Raw genomic sequence first — 15358 nt, 5'->3', positions numbered from 1 at the left:
ACCTACAGCGTATTACGGCGTACATGGGAACGTACAAGGGACATGGGGGTACATTACACACCTTATTACTTGCCTGCCCGCATTGCTAAACTATTGCTACCAATTGTTACTCCGCCTCCCCCAATCGTCCCCAATCGTCCCCCATCATCTCCTATCACAAGGATCACAAGGAGGCGCGCGCGCAAAGGCGACAAGGTCTACAATTACAATATTCTATCTTACCCCAGCGTTAATCTGCCGCGTCACCTCCCATTTTCTTTGTCACACGTCTTCATTTCTATTCTTATTGGTTCCCCGCTCGATCTGCTTCAACTTTTGTGCAATACTACAGGCCGAGACAAGTCGTTCATGAGAAACGATAATCCTGTTCCCCTTTCTGTTCGGATGCGACCATACCAAATAAAAAAATAAACTTCTGCTGAACCATGGCGTAGCACTACCATCCTAAAATATCGCGACGTTCTCACTTATAACTTCTTGACCTTGGCGTCATTCGTAGCACTCTGTCATGTCTGCTGAAACCCAAACGTCCGGTATGGACGAGAAGCCAAGTGTTGCCAGCGGCAAGCTCTCGCCTTCAGCCTTTGATAAGCTTCCCGATGAGATTATAGAACAGTAGGTTGATGCTACTATTAGCTACATCGATTATTGACAGCTGACATGTTGCTTAACTCAGAATACTTCAATTGACCGACCCTGACTCTTTCGCGTCTCTCGTCCTCCTTAATTCAAAATGGAGGCGTGTTTCCCAGCAAGCCCATCTCTACGCACATCATCTCCTACGATGCGAATCCTATGGCGCCAGTCACACCGTCGTACCTGTCGCAAAGTCGGATGATGATAACTTACCTAATCTGCGCCGCCTATTCGCCCGAGAAGTCAAGAGAAACCTTTTTGAGGCTTACCTGCGCCCTAAGACAACTACGATAAGGCTGATCTCAAACTGTATCGGATCGTCCTCTGCCCCTGGTGGCGAAGGAATGCAATTCAGTTCGTCTCCTAGGGGTCATCATCTACTCGCGTATAATTCGTCCCGAATATTTGTTCTAGATGTTAGAGAACTCGAACTGGCTGTTAAGCGGGAGTTTAAAATATTACGCCGCCCGGCAGCCGCATGCATTTTGGATGATGGTAGTCTCTTAGCAGTATTATCGACTGATATGCAGGTTGATTTATATGACCTGGGAAAAGTTCCACCTCGCCGAACCCAGTCGCTGATCTTGGACCATTCTCCCCGTGCCATTGCCCTGTCTCCATGTGGGAGTGTGCTAGCAGCCGCATACGAAGGCGGCATTGAAGTGTCTTCTATAAGCCCTGGGGCTCTTCCAACTGATCGAAGGGCAGTGAAATGTGATGGTGTCGATTCCCTCGCCTTTTCGTTCGATGGAACACAGCTTTTAGGCACAACGACAACTTCCTACACACCTAATACGGTTATCTTGACAGCTCCGTATTATGATCCCGGAAATCAAATGTCTGAAGAAAATAACATTAGTGCACTGTGGACTACTTCTATTCTATTTCCTAATACGAGCCGGGACTGTAGTCATGCTGCCCTACTGCAAGAGTCAGGTTCTATGGAGGCAACTTGGGCGTTTGCTTATGACAGAAGTTTTGAGACTTTTCGCGCCGTGCGGATTGATGACCTTCGCAATGGCACAACTTATTTCACAGGGCCGGTCCCAAATACTCCTTCGCCTGGACCCTTGTTACCATGTACCCTACCTGCTGCCAATTATCAAGGAGACCTCGTCTCGGCTGGATTTGAAGGGAAAGATGTCTGGTTGTACGGTGTGCCCGAAGACCTAGAAGCAGTTCCGGAAGGCAACCATGCGGCATCCGATCTAAATGGACCGCCATCATTAAACCGTATGAATAGCGGAGTCTCGGCACGCTCGTCCACTCGAGTACAGGAGGCGAATGGTAGTCGGGTTCCGCAGTGGCAGATTTTATGCGACAAGTATCGCAACACGTTCGTGTGCGGGCGCAAAATTACACAATTATGTGGTGTGAGCCATTTGAAATGGGTATCCGGCTTTGGCGATATGTCTTCGCAAGAACGATTGATTATTGCTGCTCGAGGTGTGATGCCCCCTAAACTTGTAACTGAGGAAGATGGCATCGACTTCGTGGATGGAGGGAGAATCACAATCCTTGATTTCGACTACAGTTTGGTAGATGGCGAAGAAAAGGAAATCACCATTGAGGTTGGCGCAAACGAACCGGAAGCACTAGAAGAAGAGCATCGCGACATCGATACAGAAGTAGCTATCGTTAGGCGGAGAACGGTGGCGCAGCGGAGAGGGAACCGGGCCAGTGTGATGACTATGGCAACGACTACGTCTCGTCAAGTTGATGTATTATTACGTCCGTCGACGGCTCATAATGATGATTCGGAGGATCCGCTAGTACCACGACCTATGGCCACGGCACGTACTAATTCTCACGCAGCGGCGATTGAAGAAACAGAAGATGTCTCTCTCGAGGAGGCCCAAGAAGCACTCGATGCTCCATATGCTCATGCCAATCCACGATCTGGAACAACGCTACGCCGCGCTGCAACTGCGGCAGCAGTGAATCGCCGACGGAACCCGCAGCCTGTGGCTGGTCGAGTTGAGTATCGACGCGCTGATGGAAGGGCTGAGCATCCTCACGAAAGTGATGCTGATAACTGGGTACCTCCTCCACCACCATATACTAAGGAGGACCCTGGTGATTTACCCGATTTCATGCGTCACTCTGTACACCACTCCGTTATTCCCGGTGTTGGAATCCTACCGGGTAGCAGGAGAGACTCTATTCCCCCTGTTCCTCCTCTTCCATCTTCTATCCCACCAATTCCGCCGATCCCGTCCGCTCCATCTAACCTACCTCCGCGAATGTCCATGACGCCTAATTTTAGCCGTCCAGAGTTACCTCGTCTACAGACAACTCCTCTACGGGACAGGTCGTCCCACATGTCTTGGCACCCTCACGCTTCGCAGCAAAGGGTCGCAGATACCTCTATAAATGCCAGTCGATCTGCTGGGCCTGCTGGGGTGCATTCTTACAGACCTGTGTCAGCTCATTCTTTCACGCAAGAACGCCGGCCCCACGTGGATGATGAATATGACGATATTTACGATGTATCTCCCGTTGGATCTCCTTCCAGGGCTACAAGCTCCCACGTATCTGAGGGCCCAGCTACGGTAAATGTAACGCCGGAGCGGCGTAGTCCATACCAAATGTCAGCGGCAGCGCAGTCCTCAGCTACTGAATACACACCTGCCTCGTCTGGATCGCATCAAGTCGTAGGAGGCTCCCGTCCAGGGTCGGCAATTCCTCATCCTCTCGATCCCACCACCCCGTCATCTATGACGAACGTCCCGGGATGGAATAACGAGCAGGCTAGCAACAGCCCAGTTGTGGGCACGCTTCCAAGTGCTCATACTTGGCCAAGGGCCCCGCCACGACCCGATACAGCTTCTTCGGCTTCTTTTACCGGATATCCCCGCTCTGCTCCGGCAACGGATCGGACCAACGAGGATATTATAGCTGCAGCTCTACCTCCAACGCCATACTCGGAACGAACGACACGTTTGCATAGTAGGCAGAATAGTTCTGATGTGTCACGTCCTATGTCGAGCGGTTTCCACCTACCGCGCGTACCTGTAGGTAGCCGAGGTGGCCAATTCCGGGAACTTCGACGAGGTAGCGTACCTACTATACAGCCAGCATCAGAGCCGGCCCAGCCACTTATAATTAGCACGCCCACGGGTGTAACTGGTGCATTTGATGCTCCCGGCCGGCTAGATGTAGGTAGACAACAGGCGGGACCAGTCTTGCATGCGCCAGTTCCTCGCCATCCCCGACCAATATCAGGAGCACATTTACTGCGTCCCACTGTCGAGCGCCTAGAAACAATCTCTAGCGTTGCCAATGGAGAACCGCACCTACTTCCACCGCCACCTCCTTCTTCACAGCTTACCTCAACATCACTGCGCCATCATACTAGTTTAAATCGCCGACAAAGTCGGGCTAGGAGGGGAGCATTAAAGAATATACAGGATGCTAAGCTCCGAGGATGGACGGGACGAAAGAAGAATAAGAAAAAGGACGATACTGATGGTTGGATGGATGTGACTTGGGCAACTGCCATCCCGAGAGGCCAGGGTAAAGATAAAAAATGTATCGTGATGTAGAAGAAAAAGGGAATTGGATATGCAACAAGATGTTGGCGTACGAGTATCACAACATACCAGACATTGGATTGGATTTAGCGCCAGAGCCCACTCGATTGGCTCTTAGTTTTTCGGATAACTAAAAATCTTACTACCACTCCCATGCCCATGCGGGCTAAAAAGGAGAAGGGGACTATTTCGTTTCGGACGAATATATCGGTTCGTCTTTAGGACAAGTGGCTGGCGTATGGATTTCACTCGCTCGAACTTGGGTTGAACGTTGGGGATATAAAGAGCGATACGTGTGTATGATACCAAAAATCCATCAAACATACCTTCCTAGGTACCTACCTATATATGTAGACCTGCCTATGGTAGGTTTTTATTTTCATTCTAGTGTATTCTGGATACGTATAGGTACCTACCTATATAGGTAAATAACCCTTACTATCTGGAGCTACGCGTGTTCCGACGGAAATATATCTAGGGCCGTGTTTACGAGAGCATTCGTCATACATACCGGTGATTCATAACGATATTATTTGTGCTGTATTAGATGCGTAGGTACTTTTAAAACGCATGGTTCCAATGATCTATCTATGCATGTTAAGCTCTTTCAAATTTCTGCCTTTCCCTTGAACTAGCTAGTTAGCCTTTCGCAGCTCCTTCTATTATGAGGCGTTCGGTTTGAATAAACCCTTGATAATGGCCTTGAAGCGAGGTGTATTACAAGACACATGACTTGATAGCTATATGTACCTAACCTAGGTATTATAGGTACCTAGATACCATCGCATCCCTCGACCGCCGAGCAGCCCAGTCCATCCCGATAAGCTTACGCTCTAAGCACGAGGGCGCCATCCCTCCTTCGGCCATCTTATAGGTCAAGGGCAAGGGTGATATAGAAACTACATCACTGCCTAGGTATGTATGTTACCTCCATCGTTAGGGTAGTCACAATAGACAGGGTAGTAGGTAGTTTTAGAGTAAGATTGGATTAGGGGGTATTCCACTGTGCAAAACGCACACCAAGCAGAGTATGCTTCATATACCAATAGTAACGCCAAACTGTACTCCCTCAAAACCGTTGATACCAACGCCGTAGGCCATGCAGAACACGTGCGTAAGGGACCCATGTATAGATGGACCCTCGTAATCGTGTCTTAGGGCTAAAATATAGCTTGGTGTGTGTTATAGAAACAATAAGACGAGGATGATATTCAGGCTAGAGCCGATATCCCTCAGTATCTCTCGGGTTTGGAATTTCATCTGAATCGGTGGCAATCCGAGTAGCTCAGAATTCCATATCTATCATAGCCACGTCCTCGTCGGCAAGTGAGCTCAGGCCCGAGCTAGGCGGCCTTGACTCGATGTCGATAGTTTCGGGTTCGGGGGGGCGCTGCGACGTCTCGTGCATCTTACGCGCCCAGGCGTGTATGCTGCTCTCACTCCCGCCTTCTGGGACGACCTCGCCTTCGACGATGCCTCGGCCTAAGATTGTACCCGCGTACTTAGAGTCTTGGTCCGTCTTATTGTGCTTCCTCTTCAGCGCTGCGATTCGTATTTGTTAGCATAAAGCACGATATATACGAGGTCTGTGTAGAACATACCACTCAAGTAGTCTGTCTCGCGCTGTTCCTCTACTCCTTCTTCACCAACATCGCCGGCAGCTGGTTTATCCAGAGCCGCGACCATGCGAATCCTCCGGTTCTTGCTCCCCTTAGCCCAACGTATGAATTCATCAATCCCTCTCATATCCTCCTCTCCGCTCACTTCTTGGGCCGTGAAGTCGCGTTCTGGCCACAGAGCGCCGCAGTCTTCGAGAGCGAGGCGCACATCGACTATGTCGGGAAGGCCTGGCACGCCCACCTCGTTGTTAAGTGCCGCATGCTGCGCGGTGCTTCGCGAGATTGCAGTAAGGTAGTTCGCAGCGAGCTCGGTCAGCGCGTCAACTGTGCTGGGAGTCGATGAGTAGTAGCCCTGTGCGCGGAGGATCTGTAGGATAGCTGGACGTAGCAGAGCGTGGTGGATCTCGGAGGCGGTGGGCGCGCGGTGGACTTGCTGAGCGTATGACGACATTGCGAATATCTCCTTTTATCTGATATCGTGAGGCACGGCCGTCAAGAGTGTTGGATGGGGCGAGTTTCGTCGCCCCGTCCAGGATTATCTGGTCGTAGGAAGCCGGACGTTTGGAAGCGCGCGTTGGGAACACTAGGGTAAGGATTGACCGAGGAGGTCGTATCGAAGATCTTTACAGGGTGTAAGCTTTCTTTCAAATCGACAATGGTGGACTTCGTACATTAACTTGGATTGATTTGTCAATCGTAGGGAGGCCTGGCTCAGTATGACTGGCCAATAATGTAGTACTAGTACTTGATCTCAAAGTAGCAACAGTGTGACCAGATTGGGATTGAGGTTTTCGCCGATTCGTCTAGTAATGTCGAATTATAGAAACGCCCGTCGAACTAGACGTATTGTAGAGGGTACACAACGGGAATAAGAACCAGCCGCGAAAAGATATGCGTGAGCTAGGAGTCTAAGAGGTACTTTGATTTGGGAGGACCGAAGATGGCGTTTGAGTGGTTGTTCTCGAGAAAAGGTAGTGTACAGTCGAGCTTGGAGCTTGGAACTTGAATAGATGCCAATTCGAGGGAAACCGAGAGAATATATCGAGTAACTTTTTTACTAGCCGTATTCAAACGATCCTGACTGATTCTCCATCTGATCAGCAAGTCCTAGCAGTAGTTGCCGACCCGTTGCGCCATATCAGCCAACATCCGTACTACCTATCTAAAAGTTGCACATTCTTTAGAATTGAAGCTAGAAGCTAGGAGAGAATTGCTTATTACTTAAAGGTTTGAGGGAGAGCAACCTGCCAGCCTGCCCGCCCTGCAAGAGCAAAGCTAAAGAGGTTCCACTTTGACCCACACGTACCAAAAGCCAGGCACCTGAGGCGGGCGCTAACTTTACCTTCGTTTGTTTCCAGTACCGTGTACGAAGTACGTATAAGGTAGGTACGCGGTACCTATCTTTTCAGGTCGTACTTCCAACTCACGGCCCCACCATCTGTATGTGCGCGGCGCAAGTCCCGATTCAATGTCACCTCTTCATTACATATACCTTATGTAACAAAAGCATCTACCGGCTACCTTCTAGATGCTGGTTTGGTCCATAGCATAGAGGGTTAAATCTTATCATCCGAGAGTCTAACGACATAGTTATTCCTTTCGCCTATCCAAGTACACTTTTCATCATGTCGTCTATCAACGTAAAGCCGACCCTCAAGCTCGACACGTCGCAGCAGATGCCGCCTCCGTCGAACCCTGAAAACCCAAGACCTATCCTAAAGCTCAATACAGCATCGCGACAACCTTCATTCAGCGGCGATGTTGGCACCCCTACGCCATCTGGAGAGAGTCGGAAAATAAAGATCAAGATCAGTAGTCAACCGACCACACCAGCCGCTACACCCATCGCCCAGACACCGACCTTAACCAAGTCCAAAGCCGGTAGAACGTCCAAGCCAACTCAGAAGCTTGTTGAGTCGAAGAAGCGCCCGTATGATAGCGATGAAGATCGGCCATTGTCTGTCACTCGACATGAATCGAACCGGCCTAGCAAAACAATTAAGATTAGACCGACCATATCGAAGCCAGACCGCGCATCAAATGTGGTGTCAACGCCTATTAGCACCATCAAGTTCAAGCCTAGAGGCGAACCTGTTCAACATCATCCTGGAGATGCTTACGACTCCGAAGCAAGCGACCGCGAGGTTGATCCTGTCCGGGAAACTACATTTATTCTTCGCGTCATGCCAGGAGCCGCGACAGAGTACTTGAAAAAGGCGTTGGCTGAAGGCACTATCGGTTTGCCCAAGCATAACGGAGGCGCGGATTTTGGTGTTCAATTTCTCGATGCTAAGCAGCGACGAGCTATGGTCACCATCGACGGAACCCACTATGCGGCAGTTCTTGTCCAGCTACCAACCATTACGGAGGCGATGAAGTCTTGGGATCGCAAAAACATGATGAAGAACTCTGATATTGTCGAGATGCTTCTATGTTTTGCAACCGTTAAGAGCGAGACTGAAGCCAAGACGATCCCGCTTCCACCTATGGCTGCTAAGAACGACTATAAGTGGCCTCACGGTCTTACTCCTCCCATGCACGATGCTGTCCATCGACGATTTAGAAAGACTGTATCAGAGAAGCAGTGGCAGAGTACTGCTACTCAAGTAGCCAAACTGCTCGAGGATGACGCAAACGCCTTAGAATCCTACACCGAACTCATCTACAATGAGGACGACGACTCCGGAGATTCCGACGACTCCGGAGAAGATGCTGAAGGTGAAACTGAGCAGGACTATTTTGGAGACCATGCTGGTGTGCAGGACGATATGGAAGAGGATGCTGAAGACGATGAGATGTTGGCAGCCATGGAAGCTGAGCTCGCAGAGAGCGGAATGCATCATGAAGAGCCTGCAGCGACCACGCCAGCCATGCAGCCAGAGGCACAAACTCCTATGACAATCGAAGGGAATACTCCCGCGGCCATGCAGGAGATCATATCAGAAGAAGATGAAGATGACGACGACGACGATGAAGATATGGAGGATGGTGAAGACGACGATGTCGACGAGGAGCAGTTGGTGGCGGAGCGAGAACGCAAGGAAAAGCTCGACGAGATCGAGCATCTAAAGAAGTCACTCGACGAGACCCTACGCCAACTTTCTGAAGTCACCGCACCAATCTTGAAGAAGCGTGTCCTTCTCACAAAGGCCAACCTCGAAAAGGAGATTGCCGTCAAGAAAGCTGCGCTGGGCTTAACGGACGAAGATTAAAGGCTAGAACGCATAATAACGCATAATATAGAATGCGTGTGCTGGAAAATAGGGGAAGATGGGATCCCAATTTCGCTTGGTCCTTTCTCAGGCGTTGACGTCTACTTGACGAAAAGGAAAATGGCATTGTAAGACTAGAATACGGCTCGGAACGATACCCCTTAGTGCTACATAGGCAAGGTAGCTTGAATACTCAATTAATCAGTTAATTACTCTTTGCTTATTGCCCTATGGTTTGTGACGGCGAAGATTCGATATACATGGCGTTGAACTGTCTGTTACAGTAAATAGTGTCTGTCCTTTGGTATATTTTATTTGTATACAGGTCTAGTGGCGTATAGTACATACATCTCGGGCAGAAAAGCGACGCAGCGTTCAGCTCCGCTATCCGCGTGAACTCGCTCGTCTGTCGTTTCCCCCTTCCTCGCCCATTTTTTATCATAAGGGGCACTCCGAAGTAGAGTTCGTAGGTTACAATCCAGACCACACCGTAAGCCATAGATTACATGCTCTTGAGGTAATTGCTCTCCTTGATCTTGGCCCTCCGCTCCTTGCGCATAGCCTTGCGCAGATCCTCTCTCGCTTGCTGCGCCGCGACGGCGCCCACTGTCGTGCCCTCTTCGTTGGCGGGCAAGTTGATACTCTGGTGCTGTAGTGGGATCTTGGGCGCCAGGGCTTCGAGGTTGCCCTCGGCTAGGAGACGGGCTTCTATGGTTCGTTGTCGCTTGGCGGCTAGACGTCGCTGTTTCTTGGATTTTGCTGGAAGGGGGTTAGTGGGGTGTCTGGGATTTTAGGTGCTTGGATATATATATAGGATGTGTATAGGTTAAGGTAGGGTAAGGGGAAGCAAGAGCAACGTGGAAAAAAGGAAGGGGGATGCTTACAGAATTCATCACCGGCATCGTCGTCAGCCTCCTCGTCCGCCTTCTTTTGCACCTCTAGACACTTCCACAGCCACGCCGGATACGCATCGTCGGCCAGCGCAACAGGATCTGTCCGGTTTTTGAAGTAATTAAGGCCCGTCATTACGGTTCCCTCCGGACAAGCTGACAGCGCAGGCTTTTCCTCGGTGGCGACGTCGGCTAGCGGCGTGCTGAACACGGGCGATCCGCTCGTAGACGGGGAGGGTGGTTCGGGAGCGGGAGAAGACGTCCGGCGCGCTATCGTGCTGGAGAACGGCCGTAGGAACGGGGCCGGGGTTCTAATAGGTACGCGCGAGCTGAGCGCCGAGGCTCGCTGGAGACACCGTTGGCAGATCATGGCGAATGCTGCTGGCTGCTAACTTGCGTGGGATTGCGCAGGCGCTGGTGGGATAAGGGTATGGATTTTAGAGTACGAATTATCGAAGCTCCAGAAATTTTGTAAGGGTCGGAGCTTTAGGTTAGTTTTCGCCGATGGCAATTGGCAATTGGCAATTGGAGCAGGTGGCTACGGACCCGGTTATGATAGGGATAAGAACCTCAATTAACAACCGCTCTGCCGCTTTACAGGTATGAGCTAATTAGGTAGGTAGATATCTTAAGTGCAAGTAACTGAGTTCCTTGCTTTTTACATCATTGGGCGGGATTTATGTCGTTTTCACATTGAGATTGCTGCTGAATAGGTATGTACAATACACGGGTTACCGCGGACGGACAAGTGACCGCATCGCACCGGATACACCTTCATGTAAAGAGCTCTGTTCAAAGCAGTCCTCGTACCCCATGCATTCTCATCACAATGTAATTTATGCCATTGATAACCGTAGAACTCATCTTGCCTTTCTTTTTCTCCGTCTACGAAGTCTTCGAGATGTAGTTCTGTTGTTCGAATAGGTAACCCCGTACCCGGTGGTCCTTGAGCATCTGGAGGTATTTCTCTATTGTCTTGTTAGTCTCATAGCTACAAGCAAACCCGGTGCTCTCCTTTCAAAATAAATATCCCTAGTATCCCGTGATGATATATCGGAATGCTCATCCAAAGCCTATAGAGCCTCTAAGAAAGGCGACGAATCTAACTAACCTCGTAGAGCACCGCACTTCTCCAGGTGGTTAACACCCTCTCGGTAATAGCATTTGCCCAGCTCCTCTCGGATCAATCGTCCCATCATGACCTGCACCCACTGCTCTCGGATGATGGCATCTTGCGCCTGCTTCAATCGCTTGTTGTCGTCGTAGTCAACACCGTCGAAGGTGGGAGGGACGGTCGGCTTCTTCGCCAGGAAAGCTTCGGATTCGGGGGTCGGCATTTTGGTTACGAAGGATTCAATCCGCGATTAATTAGTGGTTAGGAAGAGAGCTCTAAGTTGCGGTGGTTCAACACTGTCGCATGCGGTTGAATCTCCAATCTCCGTTATTTCGTAATGGAGCTTCCATCCAGTCAGCAATCAAGCAATTCCAACATGCTACATAATATAACCACGTGACTTATTGATAAAAGTTGTACTTCGTAGGTACCTACGTACTTAAGTATCTACATAGGTACAGAGGTACAGCGCTACTTCCGTGAACTAGCGTGAACGACCTAATGTGGTTTGTTGGGCCGTGCTATCACAAAACTTGAATCAAGCTATCACGCAAGCTAGGGCTTACCGCCTGCATATGCCCCACCGGCAGAATGAAATTTTCCTCTGGTCCCTCGAATTTTTTTTAGAGAGCTACCAACCACGCCTTCTCCTACAGGATATAATACAGCTCCCAATCCATTTCTTCCAACAATCCTTTCTTCCCAACTCCAACATTTCACGTCGAAGACGATTATCTTAAACAATACCCCAATCTCTTCACTTATATTCGACAATGGGCAAGGTCAAGCAAGCAAACGGCAAAGCCGCGAAGGCTTCCAAGCCCCTCAGTGCTGTCAAGAATGCCGGCGTTACCAAGGCCACCGACAGCCCAAAGGCTAAGTCCAAGCAGATTGCTAAGGATGTCGCCTCAAAGGCCGTGAAGGGCAAGGATCTTAAGAAGAAGAAGAAGGTCGAGTCCGAGTCCGAGGACTCCGAGTCTGACTCTGACTCCAACGATTCTGAATCTGATGATGCTTCCGGCTCTTCGGATGAAGACTCTGACGACTCTACTTCCGAGTCTGAGGAGAAGCCTGCTGCAAAGGCTAAGGCTAGCGGCAAGGCTGCTAAGCCCGTTGCCAATGGCAAGACCAACGGCAAGGCCAAAGCTAAGGCCGCCAAGTCCGAGTCAGAAGACTCATCCGATTCCGACGAGGACAGCGACGACAGCGACGATGCTGCTGACGCTAAGCCTACTGCAGACAAGGCTAAGGCTAAGAAAGAGGTATGCCAATTCTCAAAACATATTACATTGTGCCTAGCTAACGTGTATTCAAGTCATCGGCTAAAGACTCCGACGACTCTGATTCTTCCGACTCTTCTGATGCAGAGGAAGGTTCTGATGACTCTAGCGATGCTGAGTCCGAGGCTGAAAAGAAGCCTGAGCAGCCGAAGAAGCGTAAGGCCGAAGATGAGGCCTCTACACCCTTCAAGAAGACCAAGACAGATGAGGAGTCTGAGGAGAAGAGCTCTACTCTCTTCGTCGGAAACCTCGGTTGGGCTGTGGATGACGAGAAGCTGTACGACGCATTCAAGGATTGCGCCGACATTACAAACGCTCGTGTCGTCACTGACAAAGCCATGCAACGCTCTCGTGGTTTCGGATACGTCGACTTTGCAAACCCTGAGGCTGCTCAGGCTGCTTTCGACAAGATGAACGGCGTTGAACTTGACAACCGTCCCATGAGACTGGACCCTTCTAAGCCCCGTCCCGCTGAGGATGCTACCCCCAACGCTCGTGCCGCCGACCGTGCCCGCCAACACGGCGATGTCGCGAGCCCGGAGAGCGATACCTTATTTGTTGGCAACCTCCCGTGGGATGTTGATGAGGAGATGGTTACTGCATTCTTCGGCGAGGTCAGCGAAGTCAAGAGTGTTCGACTTCCCACCGACCCGTACGTATCCCTATCGATTTTTCATCTCCGTGCCTTGATACTAATATTAGAGTAGTGACTCCGGCAACCGCAAGGGTTTCGGTTACGTATCCTTCCAGTCAGTTGAAGATGCCAAGACCGTATATGACGCCAAGAATGGCGCTTACATCGGTGAGGGCCGAAATTCTCGCGCTGTCCGTCTTGACTTCGCCAGCCAGCGACCGCCCCGTGACGGTAACTCGGGCGGCCGTGGTGGCGGTGGCTTTGGAGGTCGTGGCGGAGGTGGCCGCGGAGGTGGCCGTGGACGCGGTGGTTTCGGCGGCCGCGGTGGTGGTGGTGGCTTCGGGGGTCGTGGCGGTGGTGGACGAGGTGGCTTTGGTTCTCGAGGTGGCGCGTCGTTCCAAGGCAAGAAGACCACTTTTTAAAGTGGCATAGCCGCACTAGGCTCTATTCTGAGGGTTCTTTGACACACATGACGGTTGGCTTTGTGGGTTCGTCGGCTTCTCCGAAACTATAAACTCCTCTGGAGTTGTGGGCTTTGAGGGCTAGGCTTCTATAAGAAGCTGTGATTTGACCTGTGGGCATGATCGGAGGGTAACCTCCATGTGGATTCTGAGGGCTTGAGGGTTCGAGGGCTTCAAACTGATAGCACAGTCGTCTGTGCTGGTGCTATATGCATCTACGTATATCGGTTTTTTATTAAGTCGGCTTTTCCTTCTGTGGGCTCTGAGGGCTTTTCAGTCAACGAAGTTGGTATGAACCTCCTTATGCTCGGGGCACGTTCCCAGCATCTGGAGGCGGATCAAGCTTCTAGACTACGAGGGCTTTATGACGGCGTTCGAGGGCATCAAAAAAGCTCTTCTCTTGCAAATGCGAATGACTTACGGTTTCTTTACGATTAAACTGACATTCTGGTCAGTCAGATCTCGGTGAGTATACTCTGCCTTGTACACCCCACAAGCTTAATAGTCACTACCCTACAGCTTCCTTAGGTTAGAAGTGAGATAATTACACCAGTTCATGAAAAGCGTAGTGTCTAACTCGGTAAATGTGAAATGTGCCCAATACCTCGTAACAGCTAGTTCAATTAAGACTAATCCAATATGTCGACGCCAAGTTGTTTGAATAATCATAGGAGTCTATCGAAGACCGTAGTCACTAACCAGCTACGCTAGTGCCTGTTCCATAAGGCCTTAGGACGTAAAGCTTTGTAACCTCAACCTATTGCTCTAAGGCATAACCCTTTGACTATTCGTAATCCCCTATCCACACCAGTAACGCCATTGGGTGCCATGGCCCTATTTATTATTCATGAGGTTTAAAGAGACTCGGCTCTTAAAGGTTACAGCCAGTTTCCTATACGAAATATTAGTAAGAGCGAAGAGGATTAATAAGGTAGGAGTGTTCACGAACCTATACGTACGCTCATATATACCCTTCGCGCTGTACTTTATTTTTTTATGAAACAGATTGTTGTTAATACTTCAGATGTTAGAGCTATCAAGAGACTTTCTTACAAGGCTAATATTACGCGGCTATGTAGGTATATACCATATTGCAATTAATGGTTGGGCGGAGGTAGTGAACTATGAGGGTTCGTTATAGTCTATAGAAAGGGTATGCCGATAGACACCCACCAGAAGTCAAGTTGGTATCATTATTAACTTCATGTATGTAGGCACTCGGGCTTTTCAAATGCATTACCACCTGTTAGTAGACAGGTACGTACCTAAGGTAGGACGTAGTTGCCTACGCACATTTCTAAGCTCGCACCTTCGTATCCGGGCACACTTGTAGCTCTTTCCTTAGGTTCCTGCCCTAAGGTGATAGGTATCTCAGGCTTGTGTGCAAGTGTTCAAATTGATTATCCGACTGTTGCTACCCTTTGTTCCTTCCAAGTCCCGATCTATTTCAATCTTTTTAATCTTCGACAGTTTGGCATCTGCCTTCCTAACTTTCAACTCTTCATCCTACAAACATATTTCAATCCTAACTTTACCTATCGCGAGGTTTACTTTCTTCAACACTTAATACTCTACTTAATAAATCATAAAGAAAGTCGGCGATCTGGCATATGAACTGAACTTCCCCCGACACTGGAAAATCCACCGAGTGATATCAGTAGCGCACTTGACACCAGCCTCTAAGGGCACAGATCCCTTTGGAAGAACAAAACCAAAACCAGGTCGAGTATTCGTGGACGGAGACACCGATGATCTTATATCCTTCGAAATAGAATCTCTATCGAAACGACGAGTAAACAAAGCAGGTGGAAACCCCGTACTAGAATATCTCGTTAGATGGAAAGGTTACGGTCCCGAAGATATTCTACAGCTTTATTCTTGGGAGTCAACATACAAATTCCCTTGGACTACCTATTGTTCACAACACGGTCCTCGAAGCAACACTTACATTAAACTTCACTACCATGCCTACCTAATCT

At 49.6% G+C, this 15358-nt stretch overlaps 6 protein-coding genes across 6 annotated transcripts; 3 read left to right on the top strand and 3 right to left on the bottom strand.

Moving 5' to 3' along the window:
• Positions 1 to 371: 371 nt before the first annotated feature.
• F4817DRAFT_58937 (uncharacterized protein) lies at positions 372 to 4232 on the top strand. The gene is made up of 2 exons (XM_049307669.1): positions 372 to 615; positions 677 to 4232. Exons 1-2 carry the CDS (start codon positions 509 to 511, stop codon positions 4179 to 4181), a joined length of 3612 nt encoding a protein of 1203 aa, XP_049160318.1. The 5' UTR covers positions 372 to 508; the 3' UTR covers positions 4182 to 4232.
• Positions 4233 to 5454: 1222 nt separating this feature from the next.
• Positions 5455 to 6239, bottom strand: F4817DRAFT_314546 (uncharacterized protein; the record flags this gene model as incomplete). Its single annotated transcript, XM_049300416.1, has 2 exons — positions 5455 to 5711; positions 5771 to 6239. The coding sequence occupies 2 exons, from the start codon at positions 6237 to 6239 to the stop codon at positions 5455 to 5457; spliced, it is 726 nt and encodes a 241-aa protein (XP_049160317.1).
• A 587-nt stretch (positions 6240 to 6826) lies between these two features.
• On the top strand, positions 6827 to 9110 carry F4817DRAFT_58899 (TAFII55 protein conserved region-domain-containing protein). Its single transcript, XM_049307667.1, has one exon. The coding sequence runs from the start codon at positions 7414 to 7416 to the stop codon at positions 8998 to 9000; it is 1587 nt and encodes a 528-aa protein (XP_049160316.1). The 5' UTR covers positions 6827 to 7413; the 3' UTR covers positions 9001 to 9110.
• A 121-nt stretch (positions 9111 to 9231) lies between these two features.
• Positions 9232 to 10363, bottom strand: F4817DRAFT_58907 (mitochondrial ribosomal protein L37-domain-containing protein). The gene is made up of 2 exons (XM_049307668.1): positions 9885 to 10363; positions 9232 to 9759 (listed from the first exon to the last, which is right to left on the bottom strand). The coding sequence occupies exons 1-2, from the start codon at positions 10258 to 10260 to the stop codon at positions 9503 to 9505; spliced, it is 633 nt and encodes a 210-aa protein (XP_049160315.1). The 5' UTR covers positions 10261 to 10363; the 3' UTR covers positions 9232 to 9502.
• Positions 10328 to 11468, bottom strand: F4817DRAFT_333345 (mitochondrial NADH-ubiquinone oxidoreductase 12 kDa subunit precursor). Its single transcript, XM_049302753.1, has 2 exons — positions 11002 to 11468; positions 10328 to 10858 (listed from the first exon to the last, which is right to left on the bottom strand). Exons 1-2 carry the CDS (start codon positions 11225 to 11227, stop codon positions 10776 to 10778), a joined length of 309 nt encoding a protein of 102 aa, XP_049160314.1. The 5' UTR covers positions 11228 to 11468; the 3' UTR covers positions 10328 to 10775.
• A 130-nt stretch (positions 11469 to 11598) lies between these two features.
• Positions 11599 to 13942, top strand: F4817DRAFT_333344 (uncharacterized protein). Its single transcript, XM_049302752.1, has 3 exons — positions 11599 to 12266; positions 12320 to 12936; positions 12992 to 13942. Exons 1-3 carry the CDS (start codon positions 11778 to 11780, stop codon positions 13338 to 13340), a joined length of 1455 nt encoding a protein of 484 aa, XP_049160313.1. The 5' UTR covers positions 11599 to 11777; the 3' UTR covers positions 13341 to 13942.
• Positions 13943 to 15358: the final 1416 nt, after the last annotated feature.

This window comes from Daldinia loculata, assembly GCF_022478755.1.
Source record: "Daldinia loculata strain CBS 113971 unplaced genomic scaffold F4817scaffold_16, whole genome shotgun sequence".
Taxonomy (NCBI): Eukaryota; Fungi; Ascomycota; class Sordariomycetes; order Xylariales; family Hypoxylaceae; genus Daldinia; species Daldinia loculata.
This window is presented reverse-complemented; position numbering and strand designations above follow the sequence as displayed.

What these genes read in the sequence shown, in the direction of transcription:
- F4817DRAFT_333344 (XM_049302752.1), top strand. Translation starts at nt 11,778, where the DNA reads ATGGGCAAGGTCAAGCAAGCAAACGGCAAAGCCGCGAAGGCTTCCAAG. An exon ending in AGGCTAAGGCTAAGAAAGAG is followed by an intron (nt 12,267 to 12,319) that starts GTATGCCAATTC and finishes CGTGTATTCAAG; the next exon opens with TCATCGGCTAAAGACTCCGA. An exon ending in GTTCGACTTCCCACCGACCC is followed by an intron (nt 12,937 to 12,991) that starts GTACGTATCCCT and finishes ATATTAGAGTAG; the next exon opens with TGACTCCGGCAACCGCAAGG.
- F4817DRAFT_58907 (XM_049307668.1), bottom strand. Translation starts at nt 10,260, where the DNA reads ATGATCTGCCAACGGTGTCTCCAGCGAGCCTCGGCGCTCAGCTCGCGC. An exon ending in CGATGCCGGTGATGAATTCT is followed by an intron (nt 9,760 to 9,884) that starts GTAAGCATCCCC and finishes ACCCCCTTCCAG; the next exon opens with CAAAATCCAAGAAACAGCGA.
- F4817DRAFT_58937 (XM_049307669.1), top strand. Translation starts at nt 509, where the DNA reads ATGTCTGCTGAAACCCAAACGTCCGGTATGGACGAGAAGCCAAGTGTT. An exon ending in CCCGATGAGATTATAGAACA is followed by an intron (nt 616 to 676) that starts GTAGGTTGATGC and finishes TGCTTAACTCAG; the next exon opens with AATACTTCAATTGACCGACC.
- F4817DRAFT_333345 (XM_049302753.1), bottom strand. Translation starts at nt 11,227, where the DNA reads ATGCCGACCCCCGAATCCGAAGCTTTCCTGGCGAAGAAGCCGACCGTC. An exon ending in GAAGTGCGGTGCTCTACGAG is followed by an intron (nt 10,859 to 11,001) that starts GTTAGTTAGATT and finishes ACAAGACAATAG; the next exon opens with AGAAATACCTCCAGATGCTC.
- F4817DRAFT_58899 (XM_049307667.1), top strand. Translation starts at nt 7,414, where the DNA reads ATGTCGTCTATCAACGTAAAGCCGACCCTCAAGCTCGACACGTCGCAG.